The sequence below is a fragment of the Crinia signifera genome, chromosome 7 (genome assembly GCF_055691185.1).
Source record: "Crinia signifera chromosome 7, ASM5569118v1, whole genome shotgun sequence".
In the NCBI taxonomy this organism is placed as follows: Eukaryota; Metazoa; Chordata; class Amphibia; order Anura; family Myobatrachidae; genus Crinia; species Crinia signifera.
The window spans coordinates 63,777,613-63,804,558 of NC_139223.1; the positions used below are offsets into that span (position 1 = coordinate 63,777,613).

General features: G+C 47.5%; 1 protein-coding gene across 1 annotated transcript in view; it reads right to left on the reverse strand.

Moving 5' to 3' along the window:
• Positions 1–26,946, reverse strand: part of LOC146021195 (uromodulin-like) — a 102,959-nt gene that overhangs the window by 9,533 nt on the left and 66,480 nt on the right. The window contains exon 10 of the mRNA XM_083154991.1: positions 2,123–2,274. Coding sequence (XP_083011117.1) covers positions 2,123–2,274 — 152 coding nt within the window. The remainder of the gene's footprint in view (positions 1–2,122; positions 2,275–26,946) is intronic.

Below are 26,946 nucleotides of genomic sequence, written 5' to 3' on the forward strand. Positions count from 1 at the left end.
AGCATATGCTGGCATAAAACTTATGGTAAATAGCCGGTACTCTTTACCTAGAAGGGCGCCCATCGCGACCATCGAATGCACTAAAAATCGGGTGCGACGCGATGCCCGCGATGGCCGCGATTTCCCATAGGGACCAATGTTAAAAATGAGATTGGACCCGATTTTAGTGTTCAATGCCTCAATGCCCGCGATTTTTACATAGGAAACAATGTTAAATGGGCCACAGAGCCCTAATAGTCACCGTGAACTCTGAAATGGCCCCCACAATTGTTAACGCCACCCCACGATCAACGTGAACCCGAAGCGTGGCGAGCGCAGCGAGCCCGCGAGGGGCGGCGGTACGCGTCCTCCGACCTTTTCATGCCCTACTATCCACGTCGGCGTGGAGTTGAGAATAGAATAGTGTGGCGAGCGCAGCGAGCCACCGAGGCCCGAAGCGTGGCGAGCGCAGCGTGCCCCGCGAGGGGACGCGGATACCTTCACAGTTATACGCGTCCCCTCGCGGGCTTCACAGGTGTCCGTGGCGAAAAGCGGACACCTGTGAAGCCCGCGAGGGGACGCGTTTACCTGTGAAGGTATCCGCGTCCCCTCGCCACGCTTCGGGCTCGGTGGCTCGATGCGCTCGCCACACTTCTATTCTCAACTCCACGCCGACGTGGATAGTAGGGCATGAAAAGGTCGGAGGACGCGTACCGCCGCCCCTCGCCAGCTCGCTGCGCTCGCCACGCTTCGGGTTCACGTTGATCGTGGGGTGGCGTTAACAATTGTGGGGGCCATTTCAGAGTTCACGGTGACTATTAGGGCTCTGTGGCCCATTTAACATTGATTCCTATGGCCAAATCGCGGGCATTGAGGCATTTAACATTAAAATCGCGGTCAATCACCGTTTTTAACATTGATACCTATGGGAAAATCGCGGTCATCGCGGGCACCCGTTTTTAATGTACCCGCGATTTACCCGCGATGGCCGCGATTTTTTACCCCCGACGCCCGCGATTCCAATCGCGGGCGCCCTTCTAGGTAAAGAGTACCAAATAGCCTTGATACTACATTTCCTAACACTGCAAATAGCATTCATAAGATATATTTGTCACCAGTGAAGTGTGAGCCATATATTCATAACTCCCAAATTTGTTGGCCTTCTATTTGGGACCTGCCGTTCTAGAGCTTTGGGTGGACCAAAAAGGGTGCCGAGGTATGGCCTAGCGCCATAATCCTCCATTCTGGCATCATTTTGGAGGGGTACTAAGCGCTCCCCTCCCTGCACTGGAAGACCAGCTCCGCAGACCAGCAATGATCACCAACTCCCCCAAATGTCCCCACTGCTAACGAAACACTGCGACCTGTGGGTAGGACAGTGTCCAATTAGCGGTACTGTTCCGCTGTAATCGGGACAGTTGGGAGCTATGATATAGTTAACAAAAACAAAGGGACTAAAGTGATTAAAAATACAATGCTAATATATAGCTGCATAAAATGCACAAAGTGAGAAGCTATTGGTTGCTGATATATTAAAGAATAAGAACACTTCTAACAACAGTACAAAATGTAGGACAGGTGAAATAGGTATGGATCATTAGGTCAACTGGTATTAATGGGTTAAACATACACACATGAACTTGTTTGTCTATACTGACTTTAGAACACAATGATCCCATTATAATAAACATATAAATACTTTACAATACTTAGATGATGGATTCTCCATAATTATGTGAGTATCTTGAAGTGTAGTGTACAGAGTACCTGATTCGCTAGAGCTGTGGTCCCCAAACCACACTGGGGTGCCTCGGGATGTTTGCCTGGGTGATTCGGGTTGGGGGTCTACAACCAAAAAAATTATTTATGCTAAAAGTGGTTGGTGGCTGCCACTCACAAAATGTATGGACAATTAGAACCACAGCTATGTTTCACACCACATAACCGAACTGGAGGGTGACAAATAAGCACAATTTACTGTATTTTCTTTAGTAATTCATAAGAAACTTTTTGACTAGAGGTGCCTTGAACAAATGATGATATTCTACGGCGCCCTGTCAAGAAAGTTTGGGAACCACTGCCCCCTAGAGCAAACTCTTTTAGATATTGAAAAGCAATAAGGTTTACTCCAAATGCACAGTACCTTAGAACAGGGTTAAACATTGTTTTAAGAGTGAGGTCGAGTGGATAAGCGCAAGAGAAATTCATCTGCACTTCAGAGCTCCTGATGATATGTTTATCTGTTTCCAGTTGGACATACATAATATTCTGATAGATGGCATGTGTCCCATTGTTCTGTGGAATATAACCGGATTTTATTACTTAATTTAATGTTCATTTACTAAAAACCACACTGAGAACATTTCCTGTAACTGGCATATACCTATCCCTTATCCAGAAGGGCAGCTGATTACAGCAATCTTGTCATTTTATACATGTAATTCATCAATGCAATAATAATAGATATCACATATCCTTGTTTATAAATGTCTATTTTCTTATAGATGTTGCCCATAGCAACCAATCAGATTCTATTATTTCTAGAAGAGTGATGGCTAACCTTGACACGCCTGATGTTGTTGAACTACACATACCAGCATGCCCTGCTACGGTTTTGCTATTTGGTAATGCTAAAACTGTTGCAGGGCATGCTGGGATGTGTAGATCAACAACAGCTGGAGTGTCAAGGTTAGCCATCACTGTTCTAGAAGGGGGATGCAGTTAAAATCCCGGCGGTCGGGATCCCGGCATTCAGAATCCCGACCGCCGAAATCCTGACACATTCTCCCTCTGTGGGTGTCCACGACACCCCTGGAGGGAGAATAAATTAGTGTGCCGAGCGTAGCGAGGCACCAGGCCCGCTGCGTGGCGAGCGCAGCGAGCCCGCAAGGGGGGGCGATCCACGTCCCCCCCCTTGTCGGGATTTCGGCTGTCGGGATTCCGGCGTCGGGATTCTGAACGCCGGGATTCAGTACTGAATCCCTAGAAGGTGCTAAATAAATAAGTAGAATCTGATTGGTTGCTTTAGCCAACATCCCATCTACAATAGAGCTCCAATCTTTAAATTTACCCCTAAGTTGTTTACCAGACCATCACCAGACCAGAGCATCTAACTCTAATAACTGCATACAGCCAGGGATTAAAGTGAGGGGGAACAGGGTGGAATGGAGTTCCACCGCCTGCAATAGTGAGAGGGAACGGGGTGGCATGGAGTTCCACCGCCTGCAATAGTGAGGGGGAACAGGGTGGCATGGAGTTCCACCACCTTTAATAGTAAGGTGAAACATTTTAACCTCCACATTGGCCCTGTACGGTAAATCTCACAGAACAGCAGTTTTCAAGGGGATGACAAAAACCCTACCACTGGCCCTGCCTAATGGGGGGAGGGGATGGGGGTTATGAGGTGGCATAGAGAAATTAGTTCCCCAACCTCTGCATGACCACTTTAAATCCTGCATACATTATGTTCATTATGGCATTGTGAGTTGGGTTACAATTATTACATCCCATGCACAATAAATAAATGTGGTTGGGCAGGGCCGTAACTAGGGGGGGGCTGGGGGGTCATGCGCACCGGGCGCTGGAGTGGGGGGGCGCAATAGTGTCACTGACCGTGCAGGGCACAAAACCGTTCAAAGTTTTGTTTTTCACATGTCCGCCGGGTTCCTCCTCCTTGTGATGCTGTGCGGGTGAAGAGTCGAGGAAGAGCAAGCCGGCGCCGGAAAGAAAGTCAGCGCGAGGGTAGTTCTGTGTACTTTCCCGCGCGCAGGAAGGCATTGCGCAGGAGTCGGGCGAGGCAGCACTATGCAGCTGCTACCTGCCAGCGCGCCATCAGGCCTTCCCAATCGCCGCATTCGAGGTGGAGGCCGGGTGCAGACTGACTGGAGGAGGGCTCGGGAGCAGCGGCAGCCCTGCCTGGGCAGAGAGCCAGGACAGCGTCAGCGGCCAGGAATACAGCACGCCGCACCCCACACACAGGTCTAGCCAGCGCGCCATCAGACCTCTCCCCCTCACCGCGGCCCTAGCCACATTCGAGCAGCAGGGCGCATTCATTGATTGATTGGCTGCGCAGAGATTGGTCCGGAGCAGCCCTGGCTGTGCTGCCACTGTGCCAGCAACTCAAGTGTGACAGCGGGTGCCAAAAGTTATTTCTCCAAACTAAGGTAATATACAGATGGCTGCACAGTATTAATTGAGGACCAGGCCCTGGTCCAGGGGGAGAAATTGGGGGTCCGGGTTTTATTCTGAAATGAAATATATAAATTATCCCTCAGTCATTGACTCTCTCTCTGAAGCTAAATTATTATTAACGAACTGCTGACTGAGTCAATCCTCAGTCAGCAACTGGTTAATAATTTACCTTCAGAGAGATAGTCAATGACCGAGGGATAATTTTTAAATATATATTTCATTTCAGAATACACTAGTGTATATCTATGTAATAATATGAGCATATATTGTCCTTTTTGGTGGTGTAATAATATGACCCTTCTGCTGTGTGGACTGTAAGCACACAAATGGCTTCTGATTAATGGTTTTCTTTCTGTGCAAAACCGAGTGCTTCTGACATGGGTTTATTTCGACAGGGAGCATGCATGGTTGACATGGTTTTAGGTCGACATGACAGTTAGGTTGACATGAGGATTGTCGACATGGGGTTTTTCACTGTTTTTTACACCAATGTTGACACAGTTGACATGGGCACAGTTGACAGAGAGAATCGGACCCTTGCTTCGCTCGCAATGCTTCGGGAACAGTATTTTAATCTCAGACCACACCCTAGTGGATGGTATTGCATGAAATACTGCCTGTCGGCACATGTAGGATCCAAAAAAAGTGAAAAACCCCATGTTGACCGTATGACCCGTCGACCTTCCTCATGTCGACCTAATGGTCATGTCAACCTAATACCATGTCGACCTTGGCCATGATGACATTTCCGCATGTCGACCTAGTGGTGTCTACCTAATGACTGTCGACATACTTGTCTTCAGTCTACCAAACGACCGTATATACCATTTAATTTTTCAATGTTTTTTTTCAGTTTGCACACTCATACATCCCCCTCTGTATTTTTGTAACTTCGGATGCCTCTTGTCTTAGCTAAACACTGTTTATGCGCACAGGAGCTATGTCACATTCATTCTATTGATTTTCATGCCTATGTCACTACACAGCACCCGACGACACGCATTCTCCCGTGTGATGCACTTCCACTATTCAGAGTGAAAGCTACACCCGGAAGTTGGGGCTGACGACACCTCTGGCGGCCACAGACCGTTACTTGCACAGGGTGGGGGTAAGTTTTTTTCCTTATTTCTTCTATATTTAAGCCTGCTTTTGCACTGTGTGTAATTAACTTGATGAAGGAGTCGCCGTACCCTGTATCCCGTAACCTTGCTACTAGCCCAGTGCCACTTCATTAACACTATACAGGTTGAGTATCCCTTATCCAAAATGCTCGGGACCAGGAGAATTTTGGATAACGGATTATTCCGTATTTCGGAATATTTCAATATTTCAATTATGTATTTTGAAGTATCTTGCATTTATGCTGTATAAACACATAATATACACACAAATATATTTTATTACCACATAAAATACACGCAAATATATTTTATTTGTTCAAAAAACAAGGTTTCAAAACGTGAAACAAAATGTGTGTACTATCTCAGCACTGAATTTGAATGCCAAGCAATCATTGTCTTGCACATATATAGTGCCAGTTACATATCATGTCCCCAGTGATGCTGTTACAAATGTCCCCAGTGAGTTTTTAGCAAAAAAAATATTTTTTTTCACTTTCTGGAATGTCTGGTTTTCGGAATAATTCGGATAACGGATATTCGGATACGGGATACTCGACCTGTATACATATATATACACTGTAAATGAAGTAGCACTCAGAGGCTAGTAGCAAGGTTGTTGGGTACAGGGTATGTATAGATAGATAGATATAATCCACTGGCACTCACACGAACTTCATACAAAGCAGTAGATAGGCGTATAGTCTGATTAGACTATACGCCTATCTACTGCTTTGTATGAAGTCCGAGTGAGTGCAGGTGGATTACTACATATATAGACCCTCCAACTGGTTGGCAGCACCGTGCACCAGTAACACCGATGGCTGATTAGGCAGGAGGTGACATAAATCACCGAAGGGCTATCATGCTGCAGGCTAGGAAACAGTTAATGAGGGAGACAGTGTGCTGCGTCTGGCAGCCAATGGGTGCAAGGGGAGGAGTAAAGGGTTAGAAGGGTCTTGTGACCAGGGAGTTCAGCCTCTCTTGGAAAATTTTGGGGACTGGTAAGTCGCATACTGCTGGCTCTGGATTTTAGTCTGTTAGGGCTCTCTATCTAATTCAATCTCTTTCTCGTTTTTCTCTACCTATTCTGTCCCTCTTTCTCTATTAGCTTTCCCTGTCTCTCACCTTGCGTAGTTGCAGGAGCTTAGTATGCCCCGTCCAGCGCGTGTCTCTCGCCCCCCCCGCCCGATTGGCGGATGCTGGGGGCGCCATTAGTGCCTCACCCGCCGCCGGAGCGGGGACAGGGCGGCAGGGGTGTTCGCAGCAGTGCTGCGCGGGGCAGAGCTACTGCTAATAGCGCTGGGGGTCGTGCAGCTGCGGGCGCTAGGCCCGCGGCTGGACAAAATACAGGCCAGGCTGGCAGCAGTAGGGGGCGGGCCTGCAGGGGCATGGGGCATGGCACATGGTGGGGGCCCTGGGAGAGGTGCAGGGCGCCCCTCTGGCATCCCCCTGCTGGCAAAACGTTTAGCGGGGGACTCAGCAACCACAAGGGGCACTGCCCCACCTGCTGGCCGGGCTGCAGGTAGTGGGCCTAGGATTAGGAGAAGCACAGGGGTTAGTGGGGAGGCGGTGAACCCCCCCCCCACCCCCTACTACCGCGTGGGCTATGGCCCATTTACAGGCAGCCAGAAGACAGCGGCTGAGGAGGGCCAGGCTACTGCCTAGGCTCGGGGGAGGGGCCGGTCCCACAAGCATTGCGGGGGCAGGAGTGTCGGCTACGCCGGCACAGCCACCGGTGGAGGCTATGCAGGCGGACGATAGATGGAGACAATTGGTCTCAGTATTAGTCCCTCTGCTAAGTCAGCCTTCACATCGCTCCCTGCCAGCGGTTAGCTCCTCGGCGCTGCTCCCCGGTGTGTCATTCCAACAAGGTGTGGTTCCTGCGCCGTCGGCGGCAGTGCCAGTAGTCCCAACGGTCGAAGAGGCATCGACGTCCGGTCTGCAGGTCGGTTCCGGAGGCACGTCCAGTCCGTTGGCCCAGACGTTGGCGGTCGCTGTGGCAGAAACATCAGGTAGGTCTGCACGTAAGGCTAAGCGTCGCAGGCGTAGGTCACACACATCCTCTTCTTCTTCCGGGTCCAATTCAGTGACGTCGGGGGAGGAGGGGGGTTGTAGGTCGCGGCGTAGGCATAGACATAGACATTCTAGGCGGCGACGCCGCTACTCGCGATCGACCAGCGGGAGCTCTGGCTCCCCGCTTTACCCCAAAGGTAATGTGGTGCGCTGCGATTATACTGCCGTGTGCAGGGGTCTGCGGCAGAGTGTGCGGGATCGGATCATTGAGGGTAAATATTTGAGTTTTTTTCACAATGACAGCTCAGGCGGAGAAAGACTATCGCGCGGCGAAGAAAAAAGGGGGTATAGGGGAGGCGGCCTATTGCACTTATCAGCGCTGGCAGTCAGGGCTGTTCATGTTTGCCGCCTGCTACCTTGAAACCAGGCCGCAAGAGCACATGAACATGGTGCACTATATGCACATGATACACGAAATGTTCATGTCAGATGGCGGCACAGCATGGAAGTCCTATGATGAGGATTTCCGTCATAAGCAGTCGGGGTCCGCCATCATAGACTTCGGGTGTAAGGATGTAGAATTGTTGGTGGGGAAAAGGCCCGTGTCCTCCGCCCCAACACCTCCGCCCCCTCCTGCACCTACACCTCCGCCGCCAGCGGCTGGTGTGGTGGCTAGACGGGCCACTCCCCCCTTTCGAGGAGGCGCGGGTGGAGCACCCACGGGTAGATGCTTTGGTTTTAATGGGGTCGGCTGTAACTTGGGAATGCGCTGCAGATTTAAGTACGCCTGCGCCCGCTGTTGGGGTCCTCACCCCGTCAAGGATTGCAACCGCGGTAGGCAGGGAGGGGCTCCCCCCAGGCCTGGTGCCGGGGCCGCTCCTCAGTAAGGCCCCCTCCCCAGTTCGGGTGGATCGCATGACCGGATGGTTGAGCGAGTACCCGGATAGACCCAGCGCAATTTTCCTGGAGGAGGGATTCCGTTTTGGCTTCCGTCTCCCCATTAGAGGCTTGGTTAACACGGCGTCCCCCAGGAATTTAAAGTCAGCTATGGAAATGCCCCTTGTAGTGCTCGAAAAAGTGTCTAAAGAAGTAGGTTTGGGGAGGATGGTGGGACCTTTCACGGCTCCCCCTGTCGGGGAGCTTGTGCTCTCCCCGGTGAGGGTGGTCCCGAAAAAGGAGGCGGGTAAGTTTCGGCTTATCCAGCACTTATCCCACCCTCCGGGCTCATCGGTGAACGACGCAATTCCTGAGGAGTTGTGCCGGGTCACTTATCAGTCGTTCGAGCAGGCTTTGGCCATTGTGCGAAGTTTCGGCGCAGGTGCGTTGCTGGCGAAGATTGATATAGAATCGGCATTTAGGCTGATGCCGCTGCACCCGGACTCGTTCCGTTTCATGGGCTTTCGGCTACCCACAGGTTATTACGTGGATAGGTGCTTGCCCATGGGCTGTTCGATATCCTGCGCTTATTTCGAGCAATTTAGCACTTTCTTGCACTGGTGCGCGCAGAGGGAGTCGGGTGAGCGGGGTTTGGCGCATTATCTGGACGACTTCTTGTGCGTGGGACCGGCTGGTTCCCCGCGTTGCGCAGCGCTACTTGGGGTGTTACAGAGGCTGTTTGGTTTTTTCGGGGTGCCCATAGCCGCCGAAAAGACTGAAGGACCAGTTACTTTTCTTTCATTTCTGGGCATAGAGATTGACACGTTATGCGGCTGCTGTAGGCTCCCCCTTGATAAGCTTGAACGGCTACAAGGGGCTGTCTCGGTGGCTTTGTGCGCAGGCAAGCTTAGGTTGCGCCAGCTGCAGTCGCTGCTCGGATTACTACACTTTGCTTGCAGGGTGATCCCCATGGGCGAGTTTTCTGCAGAAAGCTTGAGCGCGCTATGGCCGGGATCCGACATCCGTTGCATTTTGTGCGCTTATCTGCGGAATTAAAAAGGGATCTCCGGATTTTTGGAACACTTCAATGGGGTACTGATATGGCCGGCTCCTCGGCGTAGCAGTGCTCAATTGGAACTGTTCACGGATGCTGCTGGCGGAGCGGGTTTTGGAGCATACCTCCACGGGTCATGGTGCGCCGCCCCATGGCCCGTGGACTGGGCTACTGAAGGCCTTACGAAAAATCTGCTACTGCTGGAGTTGTTCCCCATAGTGGTAGCTCTTGAACTGTGGGGGGATAGCCTGAAGGATTCCTGCATAGTTTTCTGGTGTGATAATCTAGGGGTGGTACAGGCGATAAATCGTCAAGGCTCATCCTCTATCCCAGTGCTGCGTTTGCTTTCGCGTTTAGTTTTGCGTTGCTTGCTGCTGAACATCCAGTTTGTTGCGAAGCATGTACCTGGGGTTGAGAATTCCATTGCTGATGCACTCTCTAGGGGGGATTGGGCCCGGTTTCGTACCTTGGCCCCTAATGCGAGTGTGATTGGTGAACCCTGTCCCCCTTATGTTTGGCAGATGATCAGGCCGGCATGGAGGGTTTAGCCATGCGGGCCATCGCGCCCAGGACTCTGCGATGCTACCAAGCAGGGTGGCATGAGTGGGAGGAATTCAGGCTATCCTCCGAGCAGGCAGGTAAGACGCCTGGGGCGGCTATGTTGGCTTTTGTCTGGCACATGTATTCACTGAATTTTTCTGTTGCCGCGGTTAGGCGGGTATTGTCTGGGGTATCTTTCTTCTCTTCTTTGTATGGTCGTGCTGACCCATCTAGGTCATTTTTGGTTTCTAGGGCATTGAGGGGCTGGCAACGGGCCACTCCGGCAGTATCCGACCGAAGGCGTCCTATCGATATCGCACTGCTCCCACCGCTGCTGGGTGCCCTCCGGGAAATATGCTACCCTCGTTACGAGGTGCTGCTGTTCCGGTTGGCATACGCAATGGCATATCACAGAGCCTTTAGGATCGGAGAGCTGGTGGCACCGTCCAGGACTGCCCCGTCGCCTTTGGACGTGACCGATGTGGTGGTCCAAGGGGATGCTGTGTTGTGTTACATGCGACGGTCCAAGACCGATCAGGCTGGGAGGGGGCGGTGGCTGTCTCTGCTCCCATGTGCAGTGGGAGGGGCGTGCCCGGTGGAGCTGGCCCTGGCCTTCCAACCGGTACGCCCCGACCGCCCGGGCGCATGGTTGATGCACGAAGACGGGTCCCCGCTTACTAGATACCAGTTCTGTCATGTCCTGGGCCGGGCGCTGGGGGCCTTGGTCCTCGATCCAAAGGAGTTTGGGTCTCATTCCTTTTGGATCGGGGCTGCTACGTCTGCAGCTGCGGGGGGGCGCTCCGACGCAGAGATTCAGTCTCTGGGCCGATGGCGCTCCGCAGTCTTTCGCAGGTACATTCGGCCAACTCTCTCTGTCACTTTGCCGGATCATGGTTCACTGGATGCATAAGCACTCGTCAACCTACTGTGGGGGTCTTGAAGTGTGTTCACATTTCCCCCGGGGGCACAATTCGGCTGATCTCTAATTTGTCATGGCGTACTTGATAGATTACTCCGGGGGTTTGTGTGTTTTGTGCCTCAAGATCTGGTGCCATGGTCCAAACAACTTTTTCTCTTTTCCCTTGTATGTTTGTTGGAGTTTGTATTTGTTGGCATTGGTCGTGATCATTGTAACCTGTTGCAGGTCGGCAGGATGTCAGGAGCGTGTGGGTCTTGGGACATTCGTTCGTCCATTGGGCCTCGATGTCCCCTTTGGCCTCAGATGTGTGCATGTATCCAGAAGCAAGGACGGTGCGGTGGCTAGGTGTGAGAGGGATGCGTTGGTGTGCATTGCGGGAGCAACTGTCGGGGGCAATGCGGAGATTCGGCACCCCCAGAGTGCTGATAGTACATTTAGGTGGCAATGATGTCGGACAGTCTTCGACACTGGAGTTGCGGTCCCTTATCATCCGGGATCTGCATATCGTGGCGCAGGCCTGGCCATTTTGTAAACTAGTCTGGTCCGCCATGATTCCCAGGCGTGTATGGAGATCAGCGCGATCTTGCCCACGGGTCGATAGCTCCCGCAAGAAGGTGAATGCAGCCGTTGAAAGATATATGTTGGAAAATGGGGGTGGTGTCATACGCCATGATGGCATCATTTTCCGGAGGGAAGAGCTTTACAAGGAAGACGGTGTGCATTTGAGCCCGGAAGGTGTGGCAATGTTTTTGGCCGATATATTTTTATGGTTAAGGTGCTGGTGCCGGTTGGTGGCGGTGCTGCGGCTTAGGGCCTAGCTTGGCGGTAAAGAACGGTCAATGGTGTAGATGGAATGTGTGTATAGTGGGTGCGCTCTCCAGGCATCGATTGTCACGAGCCATACTTCTATGCACGGAAGATGGCTGCCACCACCGACACGGGTGGTTGGCTGGGAGAGTTGGTCACCAGCGGTGTGTGAATGATATGGTGATCCTACCCACCCCCTTTTCTTTAGTATGACCGTTCTTTAGTGCCGCCACCAATATATTTATAGTCATTAGTCTGTTGTCAAAATAAATTTGACATTCGTTATTTGAAACGCCAGCACTTGTGTCCGTGTCGTTATTTGTAGATAAGTTGTAGTTTAAGTGTTAAGGGTTTAAGCATGAGAGTACCGATGGTGAATTTATGGGCACCACAGCCTTGAATAGAGGCTTATTGTCTGTCTGAGTGCCAGCCTTCTCTTTTTGCATTTGAAAACAGTGTTTGAGTGCCAATCCTTTTGGAGATATACACATATATAGATATACACATATATAGATATACACATATATTGATATACATGTGTATATATATATATGACATTGTAGTGAAATGGATAGTGTAGGATGTTTGGACACACGCTACTCCTTTGACTTGAAATTGGTGAAAGCCACTATTAATATTTTTTTTTTTACAACAGTATGCACATGTGTGTATATTTAATATGTAATTATGTATTATATATACATACTTTTGTAAATATTAAATATAGAAATGGTGGCTTTCACAGATTATGCAGTGTAATAAAACAAATTGCCCCAGGAAGAAATTTTCTCATTTTTATTTTATATTAGAAGGCACATGTGAAGCTATATTTTCTCTATTTACTGTCCAGCAAGCAATATCTATCTATATCTTTCTACAGTATATATCTCAATGTATGTACTTTATTGATGGCCAATATACTTGATGGATGGACTATACTGGATTAATGTACACAATGCCATGGGACTGTGCATATTATGCTAACAGTGTATGTCTTTAATGATCCCGCTAAGGGTATTGTATCCCCACTGGTTGTACAGCTCCTGTGTATAGTCAGTGATTGCTCTGTTGCATACTCTAGATATGTTTATGCTTTCCTCTTAAGGATTGTTTTGTGCTGTCAGGCGGTTACCGTGCATGGTGCACCCTGTTTGCCTAGAGCCCGCCGAGGCTCATTTCATAACATATGTACTATTGAGCCCCGCCGTGGGCCTTTTTTTGCTAATTGATGCAATGTATACTGTATGTTCCTCTGTTGTTATTTTTTTTTTTTTTTTTTGGTTTATACTGTTTGTTAATTACAGTTTTCAGGGTTATATGTGTGTGTGTGTGTGTGTGTGTGTGTGTGTGTGTGTGTGTGTGTGTGTGTGTGTGTGTGTGTGTGTGTATATGTTTAGTCCCATGTTTATTATTATTATTATTTTTTTATATGAAGCTGCGGCACAACAAGACTTTTAAAAAAGATTATGTCCCCTAAAAGGTGCAAGTGTTACCAACATTTAGGGTTACACAGACCCCGTTTTCAAGGTGCAGATCTATAGATGTACTGTATTTGTATCTATACACACACATATCAATCCAATGGGACACTTGGGTCTAAGTCAAGGGCATTCACCAAAATTGAAATAAAGATAAACTTGTTTATTTCTTCACAATTTCAAAGATTTGTCTTCTTACATATTTGTAAGTGATTTGGGCGTCGTTTAGACCACGGATTGCCTTTGTCACGACGAGACAGCTTGCACATCCATCCAGCTACAGTAGGGGTGGGCCCTCCAGATGTTGATGAACTATACATCCCAGCATGCCGTGCCTTATTTTTGCAAGTTGGCCAAGGTGACACTGATGCAAGGCATGCTGGGATGTGAAGTTAATTAACATCTGGAGGGCCGCTTGTTGCCCATCCCAGACCTACAGAGACCTTGAATTGGACACATGTGGCCCATTGGATTGATATATGTTGAACAAAAATTTGGTACCCTAGAGGAGCACCCCACTGATGATTTGAGATGGCCATGAGTGTGTAACTGTTAATATATACACACATATATATATTTCTTTGTATATAAATGTTTGTAATACATTAAAGGCCCATACACACTGTGCGACTTTGAGCATAAAGTTGCTCAAAACAGCAGAATTAAGTGGCTTTCAGCTCAAAGCTGCCCAGTGTGTATGGCCCAGCGATGTGTGTTGAGCGCTGCTGCGCATCTTTGCTGGGAAAGCCGGTCATCTGCTGGTAATACCAGCAGATGACCGGCTTTGAGGGCAGCTCTGCACTATGCAAAGCCGTCCTCCCTCCTCCGTCTTCGCCAGTCAGGGGGAAAGCCGCTCAGTGTATATGCACTGAGCGGTTTTCCCTCCAGCATGGACGTGATCATCGCTGTCCATACACGCTGGGCATAGTCAACCAGTGTGTATGGACCTTAAGTTTTCAAGCTTTGTATGCTTCTTTTTGTTGGTACATTATTCATAAGGTATAAACCATGTAACTGCTGTTTGTGATATTCAGGGCTATTTTTGTGCAGGCTCCAGCAGGAACTGTGGCCCTTATTCTAGTTCACTCTTTCTGACAAAATATTCCTCAGATGGACAAACCCATGTGCACTGCAGGTGTAAAACCCCACCCAAATCTAATTATCTCTGCACAAGTAACACCTGCCTCACCTGCAGTGCACATGGTTTTGTCCATCTGTTTAATATTTTGTCAGAAAGAGTGAACTAGAATAAGGGCCACAGTTCCTGCTGGAGCCTGCACAAAAATAGCCCTGGTGATATTCATAACTTCAGCAATGATACTTGTAATTGACTTGTTTCAAAACTTTGGATTAGTGTTATGCAATAGTCGGTACTATTCCTTGCAGGTGCTCTAATGTTGCTTTGTAACTGGTACAACTAGAGGAGGAGCTAGCTGAGGACATCTGGTTTTATTTTCTCTTTTGAGACAGTTTAATTACTATCTATATTAAACTTTTAAAAAATTGCACCATATGGACTATCATGTCACTATTGCAATGTCATTGTTATGTTGTTATCCAGCTGTAAAGAGAACAAAGAAGTTTTGACATGTATATTCTCCCCGTACTTGCGTGGGTTTCCTCATGGCACTTTGGTTTCCTCCCTCATGCCAAAAATTTACAGTTAAATTAATTGGGTTTCAATATAAGTAATCTTAGAATGTCCGTGTACATGTGGTAGGGAATATAGATAGTAAACTCCACTGGGGCAGGGACTGATGGGAATGTTCAAATATTCTCTGTACAGTGATGCGGAATATATATGCACTATATAAATAACTTCAGAAAAGAGATGGAATTGTTGGCGCAGGATTTGAAATATTTATATTTGGCTTGTAAATTTGTTTTGCACAATTTGCATGAAGTGAATATTGGTTACAAAGATGTCGAAAAAACCTTCTGGAGCAGAGAACAGGAAGAAGGCGAGGCAAAGAGAACAAGCAGCACAACGTTTATCATCATTGATGTCGTCATGGTTGAGCGACAAAAATTCAAAGACAGGTAAGTTACAAATATTAATGCATTATATTATAATACTTAAGTTTTTACTTGATGTACAGGTGAAGTAGTAAATTGTATAATATTATATTTTCATATTGTATATTTTTTCAGGTGAAATGGAAAAGACCTGTGATTTGGAGGCAGTAGAGTTAAAAGAGAAACTCCGAAATCCACAGGCAGATAATTCAAGCAGTACCTACATCCAGGACTCCATTTCTGGTACTTCGTCAGGCTCACAAGGCCGTAGCGACAACTCTACAGACATTCACAACCAGGACTCCATTTCTGGAACCTCGTCAGGCTCACAAGGCCTTAACAACAACTCTACAGACATTCACAACCAGGACTCCATTTCTGGAACCTTGTCAGGCTCACAAGATATTATTTGTGCAGAATTCACTCTTTTGATTTCAGTGACCCAGGTACATGGCCAAGAATAATTATGGATCTTGAGCGATGTTACATTACAAAAATGAGAGCAAAGACACAATCTGTTCCTGATCTACGCAAAAGCTTGAGAGATGGGAGACATCTCACAAAGGAGTGGTTTTTCAAACAGCTACCAAATGGTCATAAAGTAAACAGATCATGGCTAGGGTATAGCCAAACCAAAAATGCTTTGTTCTGCATTCCATGTAGGTTATTTTCTCAAGCTTCATTAGACACATCTCTATCCTATTTGGCTAAACAGGAAGGTTTAACAAAGTGGAGAAAGCTCAGTGAAAAAATCCCAGACCATGAGAACTCACATCATCACAAATCATGTTTTTGTACTTGGAAAACTCTTGAAATCTCAATTGGAATGGGTGGTATCGACAAACAACTGCAACAGCAGATAGCAAAGGAAGAAAAACATTGGCGAGCAGTCTTGTATTGTATTATTGATGCTATATTGTTCTTGGAAAAGCAGGGGAGTCCCTTAAGAGGAACTGAAGAAAGTGCTGACTTTGGGAACCCCAACAGTGGGAAGTTTCTAAACACCATAGATCTTATATCCCACTACCATGATCCTTTGCGTGAACACATACAACGTCACAAGAAAGGCCAAGTAAGCTACTTTTCTCCAGATATTCAAGACGAATTCCTAGCTGTGATGGCAAAAAAAGTAAGACAAGATATACTGAAAGAGATAAAAGAAGCAAGATATTTTGCACTCATGTTTGATTGCACTCCAGATGTGAGCAAACTTGAACAAATGACAGAGGTAATTAGATATGTCAAAGTGAGTGAGAGTGGCACAGAAATTATAGAAAGTTTTATTGATTTTTTTGTAGTTTCTGACAAGACAGGCCTTGGTTTGAGTGAAGAAATTCTTAAGAAAGTAAAAGCTGATGGTCTAGACATGAAGTTTTGCAGAGGTCAGTCCTATGATAATGGAGCGAACATGGCTGGAATTTACAAAGGCGTACAAAGAAGAATACTCCAAGAAAATGAATTGGCATACTTTGTGTCTTGCGCTGCACACTCGTTAAATTTAGTAGGAGTACATGCTGCTGATGTATCTCCTGAAGCACAGAAGTTCTTTGGGACACTTCACTCTCTCTATCTTTTCTTTGCAGCATCAACCTCAAGATGGGAAATTTTTAAAAAACACGTCCCAACCTCATTAAAATCACAAAGTAATACAAGATGGTCAGCAAAGGTGGAAGCTGTTAAGGCAGTATACAAACATTTAGATAAAGTTCTGAAGGCCCTGGAAGAATTGGGGACCAGCACTCTGTCTTCTCTGGAAACTAAGACAGGGGCAAAATCTCTACTAAAACACATGAGCAAGTTGGAATTTGTTATCATCACTTGTTTTTGGTATGGAATACTAAAACACATTGATCGCGTGAGCAAATATTTACAGAAATGTGATGTCACAGTTGACAAGGCAGTAAGAAATGTACACGCATTCATAAATCTGATTCAATCAACAAGAGAGAGTGCTGTGCCTGAAGCTATAACAAAGGCTAAAGATATAGCATGCTCTAACAGCCTTACAATTGATTATAAAGAAAAAAGAAAAAGAAAGAAAAAGATGTTCGATGAAACAGCTGATGATGATGCATGTAACAACTCGCAGGAAAAATTGCTGAGGATTTCACTACTGGAAATTATTGATCGAATTATAAGTGAACTTAAGAAGAGATTCCAAGCACTTGAAAAAATCAACCAAAAATTTGGATTTATACATGGAATGGAGATTCAAACAACTGAAGTAAAGCACCTGAAAACACAAGCAAAGGAACTGGCACAAATGTACAAAGAAGATATAAATGAAGAAGAGTTCATCAATGAAATTGACAGTTTCAAATTTCATGATTTGGAAGTCGATGAAAAGATGAAATCATCCCCTCCAGCGACCATCTTGGCCCTTATCCACAAACATAGGCTTGAGGAGGCATATCCAAATGTTACCACAGCACTTACTATTTTTCTAACGCTTCCAGTCTCTGTCGCCTCAGGGGAAAGGAGTTTTAGTAAATTAAAACTTATTAAAACCTACCTAAGAAGTACCATGGGTCAAGAAAGACTGACAAACCTCAGTATACTTTCAATTGAACACAAGAGAGCCTCCAGTATTTGCTATGATGACATAATAAAAATCTTTGCTGCCAAAAAAGCTCGCAAAGTGCAGATATAGATGTTTTTGAGATAATTTTGTTACCCGTGGTGACAATTCCGCACACTAGAATATAGAAAAGAAAAATACACAAATGCGTAGTGCAATCGTAGATTGGCAGACGTCAAACGTGAAGTGCAGATGTCTAGCCCATTGAAAAAATGTGGAAATGTCTCTGATGACTTCAATGTAGTGATGGAATGAAGTCATTATAGAGACATGTTCAGCTTTTTAAAGAGCATGACATCTAGGCCAATCTATGAGATTAAATGTCTTGCCCCGGGCACCAGAAAGCCTAGTTTCGGCCCTGGGTTGGGGATAAATGCTGTCCTATAGGAGTAATACATGTGCAATATTAGTAGCTCATTATTAAAAAACAATTTATATATATATATATTTTTTTTTTCAGGGACAAACCAAAGCTTTGCAGGTGCAAATTAAACAAATGGGGCTTCACCCATCTCTAAACAGTAATGCTGGCCACACATCAGACCAACTTTCCTCCAACCATCCAACTTGTTGCTTGGATGGAATAAAAATATGGTACTGGATGGAAGCAAATGTAATATTTACTTCAGAAATTTGCTCCCAAAATCTGGAAAAACTGTCGCTCAGACACGGTACATAAAGTATATAGGAATGCATTTTTCTCCAGAGTTGGGAATAAAATATCAACTGTTTCTTGTTACTTTCATGCCTAGAATTGTAAAATAGCATTGTGCGATTGAGAGTATTTTGATCAACTGTGTTACAGTGTGGTACGGGAACTGTACAGAGGGTGGTAAAAATGTCCTAGTGGATTTATAGGGTCCTCACTTCCAGCAGTGGAGGATATTCAGCGGAAGAACTGCAAGAGTTGTGCACATACTATAGCATTGTAAGAGATTTGACTCACCCAGCACAGGGTCTATGTATACATTTGCTTTCAGGTAGGAGTTTTAGATGTCTTAAAAATAGGACAAGTAGACTGAGGAATAGCTATTTTAGCATTGAATTCTGTTTAGTTGTAATGGTTTATTGCAATAGAGTTTTATATATTATGAACAAGTGTGTTTTTTGCTGTATACTGAGATGGATGGATTGAAAAACTTAATTTTGTTGCACTGCTGTGGGGTAAGGACAATAAAGTGAATCTCATCTCTCAAATGTCTCTAGCTCTTTCCGCTGAAGAGATATTTGAAGGTATATAAGGTATATAGGAATGCATTTTTCTCCAAAGAATTAAGAGCTGGGAATAAAATCCCAACTGTATCTTGTTCCTCTCGTGCCTAGAAGTGTAAAACAGTGTTTTTGTGGTGCCCCCAAAAGCCCCTCTTAAAAATGTAGGAACAAGTGTAATTAACATGATTACAGGGCTGCAAGTAACCCAAAGAAGGTTTGACAGGCAGGCAAGAGTGTACCGGATTGGCCGCAGGAAGAGGCGGGCGATGAGAGCAGTAGCGTGCAAAAAGGAAGTGTCTGACATGTGAGAGAGGGGGAGAGAGAGCACGGAGCTGGTGTTGGGACCGGTGACCTGCGGCAGCATGGGCTAATGGGTGACGGCAGGGGGATATGATCAGCTGCTAGGTGTCACGAGCAGAGCCTGCTCGTGGGAGTGACACGGATGGCAGTGGAGTGCAGACCAGAGTGCGGCACCATCTAAGGACAGGTGGCACAGAGACAGCGCCCCGGCAGCAGGAGAGGCAGCTGAGATCGCGCGTTGGGACGCGCAGGACAGTCTCCCTAGCAGCAGAGGCCCTTTAAGGTGAAGCCACTAATCTACATTGTCCCGCACATACTCCGGTATAAGAGAGGGGGACGCCAAAGGGAGTTTCCCAAAAGCAGAGATTGCACCATTATAAGCAATATTCACCCGTGGGGACCCCAACAGACTATACCTTTCCACCGACTATGGTGACCCAGAGAGAGTGTACGTACAGTTATCCCCCGTTTGTACTTAGACTCCATTCCCCTGTTTGAGAGACACTAAGCATTTACAGACTGCAGCCGGATTGATCCCTAAGGGAACAGCGCCCTCTGGTGACTTTCCTGGGTAACAACTCTGCCCTTTTGCTAGGACAATCATCCTTTCACAATCCCTTCTCTCCTTGCCTTCAGTTCCGCATAACCCCTTCCCAAAGATGAAAGCAGAACTTTAATATTGCCGGACACCTCTGTGAGATATTCAAGTACTGTATTAAAAAAATCCTGAGCAAAGGTCAGCAATGGACTGAGCTAGATCATTGGCAATGTTACCTGAGTACCGATTAGGGCCTTAGTATTGGTGCACCAAGGCTCCTAAGAAAATACTGTGCAGTATTCTAAGTATTGTGTTGATGTATGCAGAATTTAGGTGTTGGTAATGTGCAGACGTTGGTTTTAGTGTTGGTAGTACCGCTACAGTTCACACCAGCATAATAGACCACCTGGCCCAGGGTGATTGGCCCAATACGAATCACGCGCTACCCTGAACACTCAAACTAACCGGAGACAAGTTAGGCTTTGTGTATAAGTCACATTACAGGTTGTGCTACAAGCTGATATGCATTCTTAGTGTAAAAAGTATATTGTAAATAGAAACCTGCAAGTATTGGATATTATACAGACGGTCAGAAACTGCAGACGTACCTTTAATAGACTGAAGTGCTTTAAATCCTTTCTTAGTATTGTGCCAATTGGACAAGTATCACCTACGCTTCCTGAACCTACCCCTATAGACCACACAATAAACATCGAGTTGTTTGACCGATCTTTGTCCCTTTCATTGAAGTGTCTTATCTGCTGTCCACCAAATGCGTTAAAGAGAAGGAGCAGTCTCGTATCCAGAAGGAAGAGCTAAGGAAAGATCTGTTAATGGTCTACCCGGTCACCACATAAACTTTGGCGTCATACCGACCAGGATCCGAATGCACCAGGAGAATAATTCACCAAGTGAAACATGGAGCAACAACAGGATGTGGGGGAAGCAGAACTGGCGGGGGCACAGAACCAGGAACAACTGCATGCCCCAGCTGATCATGCAGAATTATAATTACTTTATAACCCTTAAAAATAACGGCAAACACTGCAATAATTGCACACCAACACAAACTGGTAAAAAAAAATCATGAAAATGCTTTACTTGAAAGATAGCTTGATTAGAGGGATATGCAAATGCAGACTAATACAAGAAAAATTCAATTGATTAGCTTATACCTAAACAATAATTCTAATTCAAATCAAAATGGAAACATTTCAAGGACAGTTATCAGCCATTAAACCTCATTCATAGTTACCTCCAGCCCCCGTGCTTGCCTGTTCTTTCTCAACTGCCTGCCCTTTCCTTCTTTAGCTCTGAAATTTAAACCTTACTCACATTAATGAATTAATTAATCATAAGCATTGAGTCTTATTGGCAAGCTTTCCTTTCAATAAAACTGTCATAATTCACCAAACACCCACCTGCCTTGTTACTAGGGAAAGATTCAGTGGCCTTGGGGTCTAAGCATGCGGTGCCTTCTTATCAGGTGGTTTCTCATATTGTAGAGACTAGCTGGCTGTCCTTGCTCCACTATACTGTCAACATTGCATTCTTAAACTTATAAAATCACCCACCTTAGTGACTCACCCAATAGCAGTCCCCATCACACAACTTTCTGCCTACACATTTACATATGGCTTAACAACCAAAGGCCCGATTTATAAACCCAATCGGAGATAAGACATATCCAAAACCTGGCCAACATCGTATGTTACACACACAAACATACATGCATTAAGCAGAGACCATTGACATGCATTAGAAACAGCTAAGTACGCCAGCCTCCCCTTACAAAACATTGAAGCACAACCAAGGGGAAGGATTAGGCCAACCACACCCCAGTTACCTCCCACTGCCAAGCGGAGGACCAATCAGATGACCAGACCTCTCAGTCAATCACGGGTGATAAAGACCTATGAATGGAGTCATTTGAAACTATGCAGCATCCTTGACAAAGACTCGAATAGAGCTCACACAGCAGATGCCGCATCAACATCTTCCGGCACAGGCGCCGGCGGGAGTACGAGCACACTGGCGAGGCTGTGAAGTCATCCGGGGTATCGCCGCTGGTTTTGCGAGACCCGATACCCGGAAGTGACGCTGCGGCCAGAGCCAGTGGAGCCAGGCACCGAGGACCCGATCCGGGAGTTAGGCGTTGCGGCTGCAGCGCTACCTGGACACATCCAGGAGCAACACAGCCACAAGGGAGACTGAGGGTCACCACTAGCAAGTGTGTGCGCTAGAAACATCACCACAGAAACTTCCGGACATTGATAGGGTAAGAAGCAGGTTAGCGGGACGCCGCTCCCTGCTTATCCCCTACACACACCAAACACACCCCCTTTGGGGAAAGAAAAGAAAGGCATATTGCAGCACCAAGTGCAAGACTTTACCCACAGGAGCCCTGGGAAATTAGTGCACACCTGCAGAGAGACATAAACCCAATTGGGTGTATGGTTAAAAGGGATCTGTTGATACCCTGATTGGCCTAGGGGCTCTCAGCAGCGGTGTGCAAACGGGCCAACCTTTTCAATTACCCATCATAACACCTTGTATGTCATTTTTTGCATATGTACCGTGCATCATTATAAATAAAACACCTTTGCACCCAACATTGACAAATCCTTTATTTAAACACAGACAGAGGCAGCGCTTAAGCCCACCCTTTTCCTTCATAACTTGTGACCCACAGGGGGTACGGGACACCCCTGAGGCTAAGCAGTGCCTAAATACAGCAATATAGGTGAGCGCAGTGTAGCAACAATTTCCATTATAAAATCAAAATGATTTTCTATAAGAAATCACTTTTCCGCACTGTTCTGGTTCTTCAGCCATTTTGGAATGTTTTTATGCAAGTCATAGTTGACAAAATGGTTGCTGGTTCTGACAAACACCTGCTGCTTAGCGCAAAGGGTAGGACTCATATGCCGTGGCTAGTAACTTGTGCAACAAGCTAACACCATCTGCAGCAATAATAACAGTATTTAAGAAAACAAATTGTAATAAAAGCATAGAATTATTGATGCATTAATTCCTGTTTGAACAGCAACACCACCAAATGCACCGAAAACCCTACCCTACTACTTCGGAGCCCCATGGCTCTCGACTTACAGTGGAGACGACAACTAAGCCGCAAAGTACCACATTTACAGAGTTCAAGAACAAATTTTAATCTATTCGGATTGAAAGAACAACAGAAAGTGGAGATCCTAGTGAGGCAGCTCACAGGGTTGGCACTCAGAGAAGTCATCTCATGGCCGACTGAAGACAAAAAAGTAGAACACAAAGAAACTGTCCACGACTTTTGAGACAAGAACTCTTCCTGAGTTAAAAATGAAGCTATACACAAACAAATAAACAAGACACTGCAGGACTATACAAGAGATGTTAAGAGCAATTTTAACAGTTGACAAAGATGACGTGCAGAACACAGACAAAGCACTGACCGTACAGTTCTATGAAGATGCTGCCAAGGAAAATGTCAAAATTTGGACTATGACTGCTCAGAACACAAATGCCAGGTAAAACTTTCCTAGACTTCAAGGAAGCCGCCATCACCATCATTGGCAATCAGCGGGGAAGAGAGGAAGAATACCCGGAGCTGGTGGGCTTCAGAGAAACTTCTGGGCTCATGGTAGCTACAGTGAGCAGCCCTAAAAAAAAACTGGCAAAGACCACCATCACCCAGTTATGGGGAGCCAAAGTGGAGGCACGAAAAAAAAGACCATCTGTCCAGAAACAGGTGGGAACCACATCGCGAGTACGGATGGCAGTAGTCCAACCAAATCAACGTTATGGAGTGCCGCCGGTGTCAAGGGATATGACCTGTCGAGAGAAACTGTGACCAGAGTGAGCATTTAAACTCCAGCACCCCGAGAGCGAGGGCAGAACCTCAGGGAGAACATCTGGAGTAGACCCGGATCCAGAACAATGGAGGCCCCAATACATCGGGCAATGTCCCACGTTGCCCGTGGTTATCAACGGAAGAGAGACCCTTGCTATGCTCGACATAGGATCGCAAATCACAACCATCCAACTCCCCACTTTCTGCAAATACTGGGGAGAACAGCTGCTATCACCTCCCCCAACCTGGCTGCAGTTGATCACCAGCAACAGCCTAGAAATTTTGTGAAAAGGCTATTGGGAAGCCGACATCCAGGTCAGGGCGACCCTGTTATCCAGGCAAGGCTGCCTGGTCCCTACCCCATGCGAAGAGGAAAGTAGACCCATCATCCTGGGGATAACTGTGTTACAAAGATGCCCAGGTGAGCTCGTGGCAACCCTGAAGGGGAAATTAAGCCAAGCAGTCTCTTCCGGACAGCAGGCATTGCAGAAAACAATCCTACAGGGACATCAGAGATTTGTGCAAAAGACGGGAGAGATTGGCAAAGTCCGTTTGACCAACGGGAAACCCATAAAGTTACAAACAAACATGGAAACCATAGTATGGGGTAAAGCCCATTGCAGACCAAGCAACTGCAAATATGAAGCCCTGATCGATTCATGCTTGCTCCCGGCGAGGCAAGAGGTTGCGGTAGCCAGTGCCTTTGTCGCAGTAGAAAATGGAAGGGTCCCAGTAAGAGTATTGAACCCACACAACCACGTGGGCAAGCTGTATCGGCACCAGCCATTGGCCACCCTGCTGTGGACCACATTTCAAGACGTGCTACATCCAGCATGGTCCCTTAAGCAGTGTCATGCGATGGCTGAAGAAGTTAGTAGGGGTGACCCAAGACGCCACGTGGTGGAGCAAAATACTTATCGGCAACAAAGCAACTCACGACGACCATAAACAAGGGGTTCCGCAAGTCATGCAAGAGAATGTCGAAGCCTTCAGCAAAAGTCCGGCGGAACTGGGAGTCGTGGATCAGATCCGGCACCAGATACCCACGGGAAACTCCCTTCCCATCAAAGAACGACATCGCCCGATAGCCAAAGGACTATACCAACCAGTCCGACAGATGCTTAATGACATGAGGGCCAACTGAGTGATCAGCAAGAGCCACAGCCCCTGGGCAGCACCCATGGTATTAGTGAAGAAAAAGGATGGGCAATTGCAGTTATAGTGTAACTCACTGAGACGCATACCCGTTGCCTGGCATAGAAGAGTTGCTGACGGCCCTCAAGACAGCAAAATACTTTTCCATACTCGACTTGACCAGTGGCTATTGGCAAGTGCAGATGGTGGAGACAGACAAGGAGAAAATGACACCCATGGGATAGTGTGAATTCAACCGTATGCCGTTCGGGCTGTGCAATGCCCCGCCACATTCCAGTGGGTATTGGAACACTGTCTGGGGCACCGGAACTTTGAAATAGTACTACTTTACCTGGATGACATTATCGTCTTCTCCCGAATGTATCCTAAACAAATCCAACACCTGCACCTGCGGGAAGTCTTCCAGCAACTGGCGAAATATGGACTGAAACTGAAGCCAAGTAAATGCCATCTGCTGAAACCCGAGGTTCAATACTTGGGACACATTGTCAACGCATAAGGGAGCTCTACTGACCTAGACAAGATACGGGCGGTAATGGAGTGGACCGTCAAGGATGTCCGGCCCTTCCTCGGTTATTATCAAATGTTCATCCGTGACTTTGCTAAGGTAGCTAAGCCTTTGACAGAACTCCTTCGAGGCATCCCCAAGGACGGGTATAACCGTATGATCCAGATCACACCCATCAGTCATCTTTTGATCACCTGAAGAAAGTGCTCATGGAGGCCCCCCTCCTAGGCTACCCCAATTATAGTATCCCCTTTAGAGTGCATAAGGATGCCAGCAAGCAAGGGCTAGGGGTGGTGTTGGCCCAAGTGCAAGGGGGACAAGAACGAGTGATCGCCTATGCCAGCCGCAGCCTTAGAAAGACCAAAAGGAACAATTCTTATTACAGTGCTTTTAAGCTTGAATTCCTGGCCCTGGTATGAGCGGTTACTGAGAATTTCTGGGACTGTCAACTTGCTAAACCATTGAATATAGGAGCGGACGTTGCAATACGAACACTGATGCGTTGTCAAGGATACCGCTACCTGACAGCCAAACTGACCTTCATCTATAATAATGCATGCCACACCTCAATCGGGTACCCTTATTATTTGCTGTTTGGATGTGCCAGATTTGCAGCTTGGTCTTCTGTACCCTGAACCTCTGTTCCCATTACAAACCTCTTTGTGTACCTGCACCAGCGTTCACCTGCACCTGCGTGCTCCAGTTCCTGCACCTGCGTGCTCCAGTTCCTGCACCTGCGTGCTCCAGTTCCTGCACCTGCGTGCTCCAGTTCCTGCACCTGTGACCACTTGCACCTGCATGCTCAAGTTCCTGCACCTGTGACCACCTGCATCTGCGTGCCTCAGTGACTGCACCTGTGACTACCTGCACTGCCACAGATCCCAGCTATCCGCACCTGTGCCCCGCTTGCTGTCAACCTGTGCTTCTGGCACCTGTGGTCCAGTGGCCCTACTCCGTGCTTCCCGGCACCTGTGCTCCAGTGGTCCAACTCCGTGCTTCCCGGGACCTGTGCTCCAGTGGCCCTACTCCCTGCTTCCCGGGACCTGTGCTCCAGTGGCCCTACTCTCTGCTTCCCGGGACCTGTGCTCCAGTGGCCCTACTCTCTGCTTCCCAGGCACCTGTGCTCCTACTCTCTGCTTCCCAGGCACCTGTGCTCCAGTGGCCCTACTCTCTGCTTCCCAGGCACCTGTGCTCCAGTGGCCCTACTCTCTGCTTCCCAGGCACCTGTGCTCCAGTGGCCCTACTCTCTGCTTCCCAGGCACCTGTGCTCCAGTGGCCCTACTCACTGCTTCCCGGCACCTGTGCTCCAGTGGTCCTACGGGGGCAGCGTGAAGCGCGGGCTTCCGATGCCGGGGGCAGCGTCAAGTGCGGGCTTCCGATGCCGGGGGCAGCGTCAAGCGCGGGCTTCCGATGCCGGGGGCAGCGTCAAGCGCGGGCTTCCGATGCCGGGGGGCAGCGTCAAGCGCGGGCTTCCGATGCCGGGGGGCAGCGTCAAGCGCGGGCTTCCGATGCCGGGGGACAGCGTCAAGCGCGGGCTTCCGATGCCAGGGGGCAGTGTCAAGCGCGGGCTTCCGGTGCGTGGAGCGGGCTTCCGGTGCGTGGAGCGGGCTTCCGGTGCGTGGAGCGGGTAACCAGTGTGGGGGCAGCGGGGACACTTCACAGCCAGCAAACAGAATGGTCAGGGGTAGAGGTCAGCATAGCCCAAAGGAGATCAACAGGTCCCTGCCAAGATGCACTGCAGTAGCAAGGACTGGGTCAGTAAGAGTAAGTTAGCAGCAGCAAACCTGATGGAAGAGGGCAGAAGTGAGGACATCCCC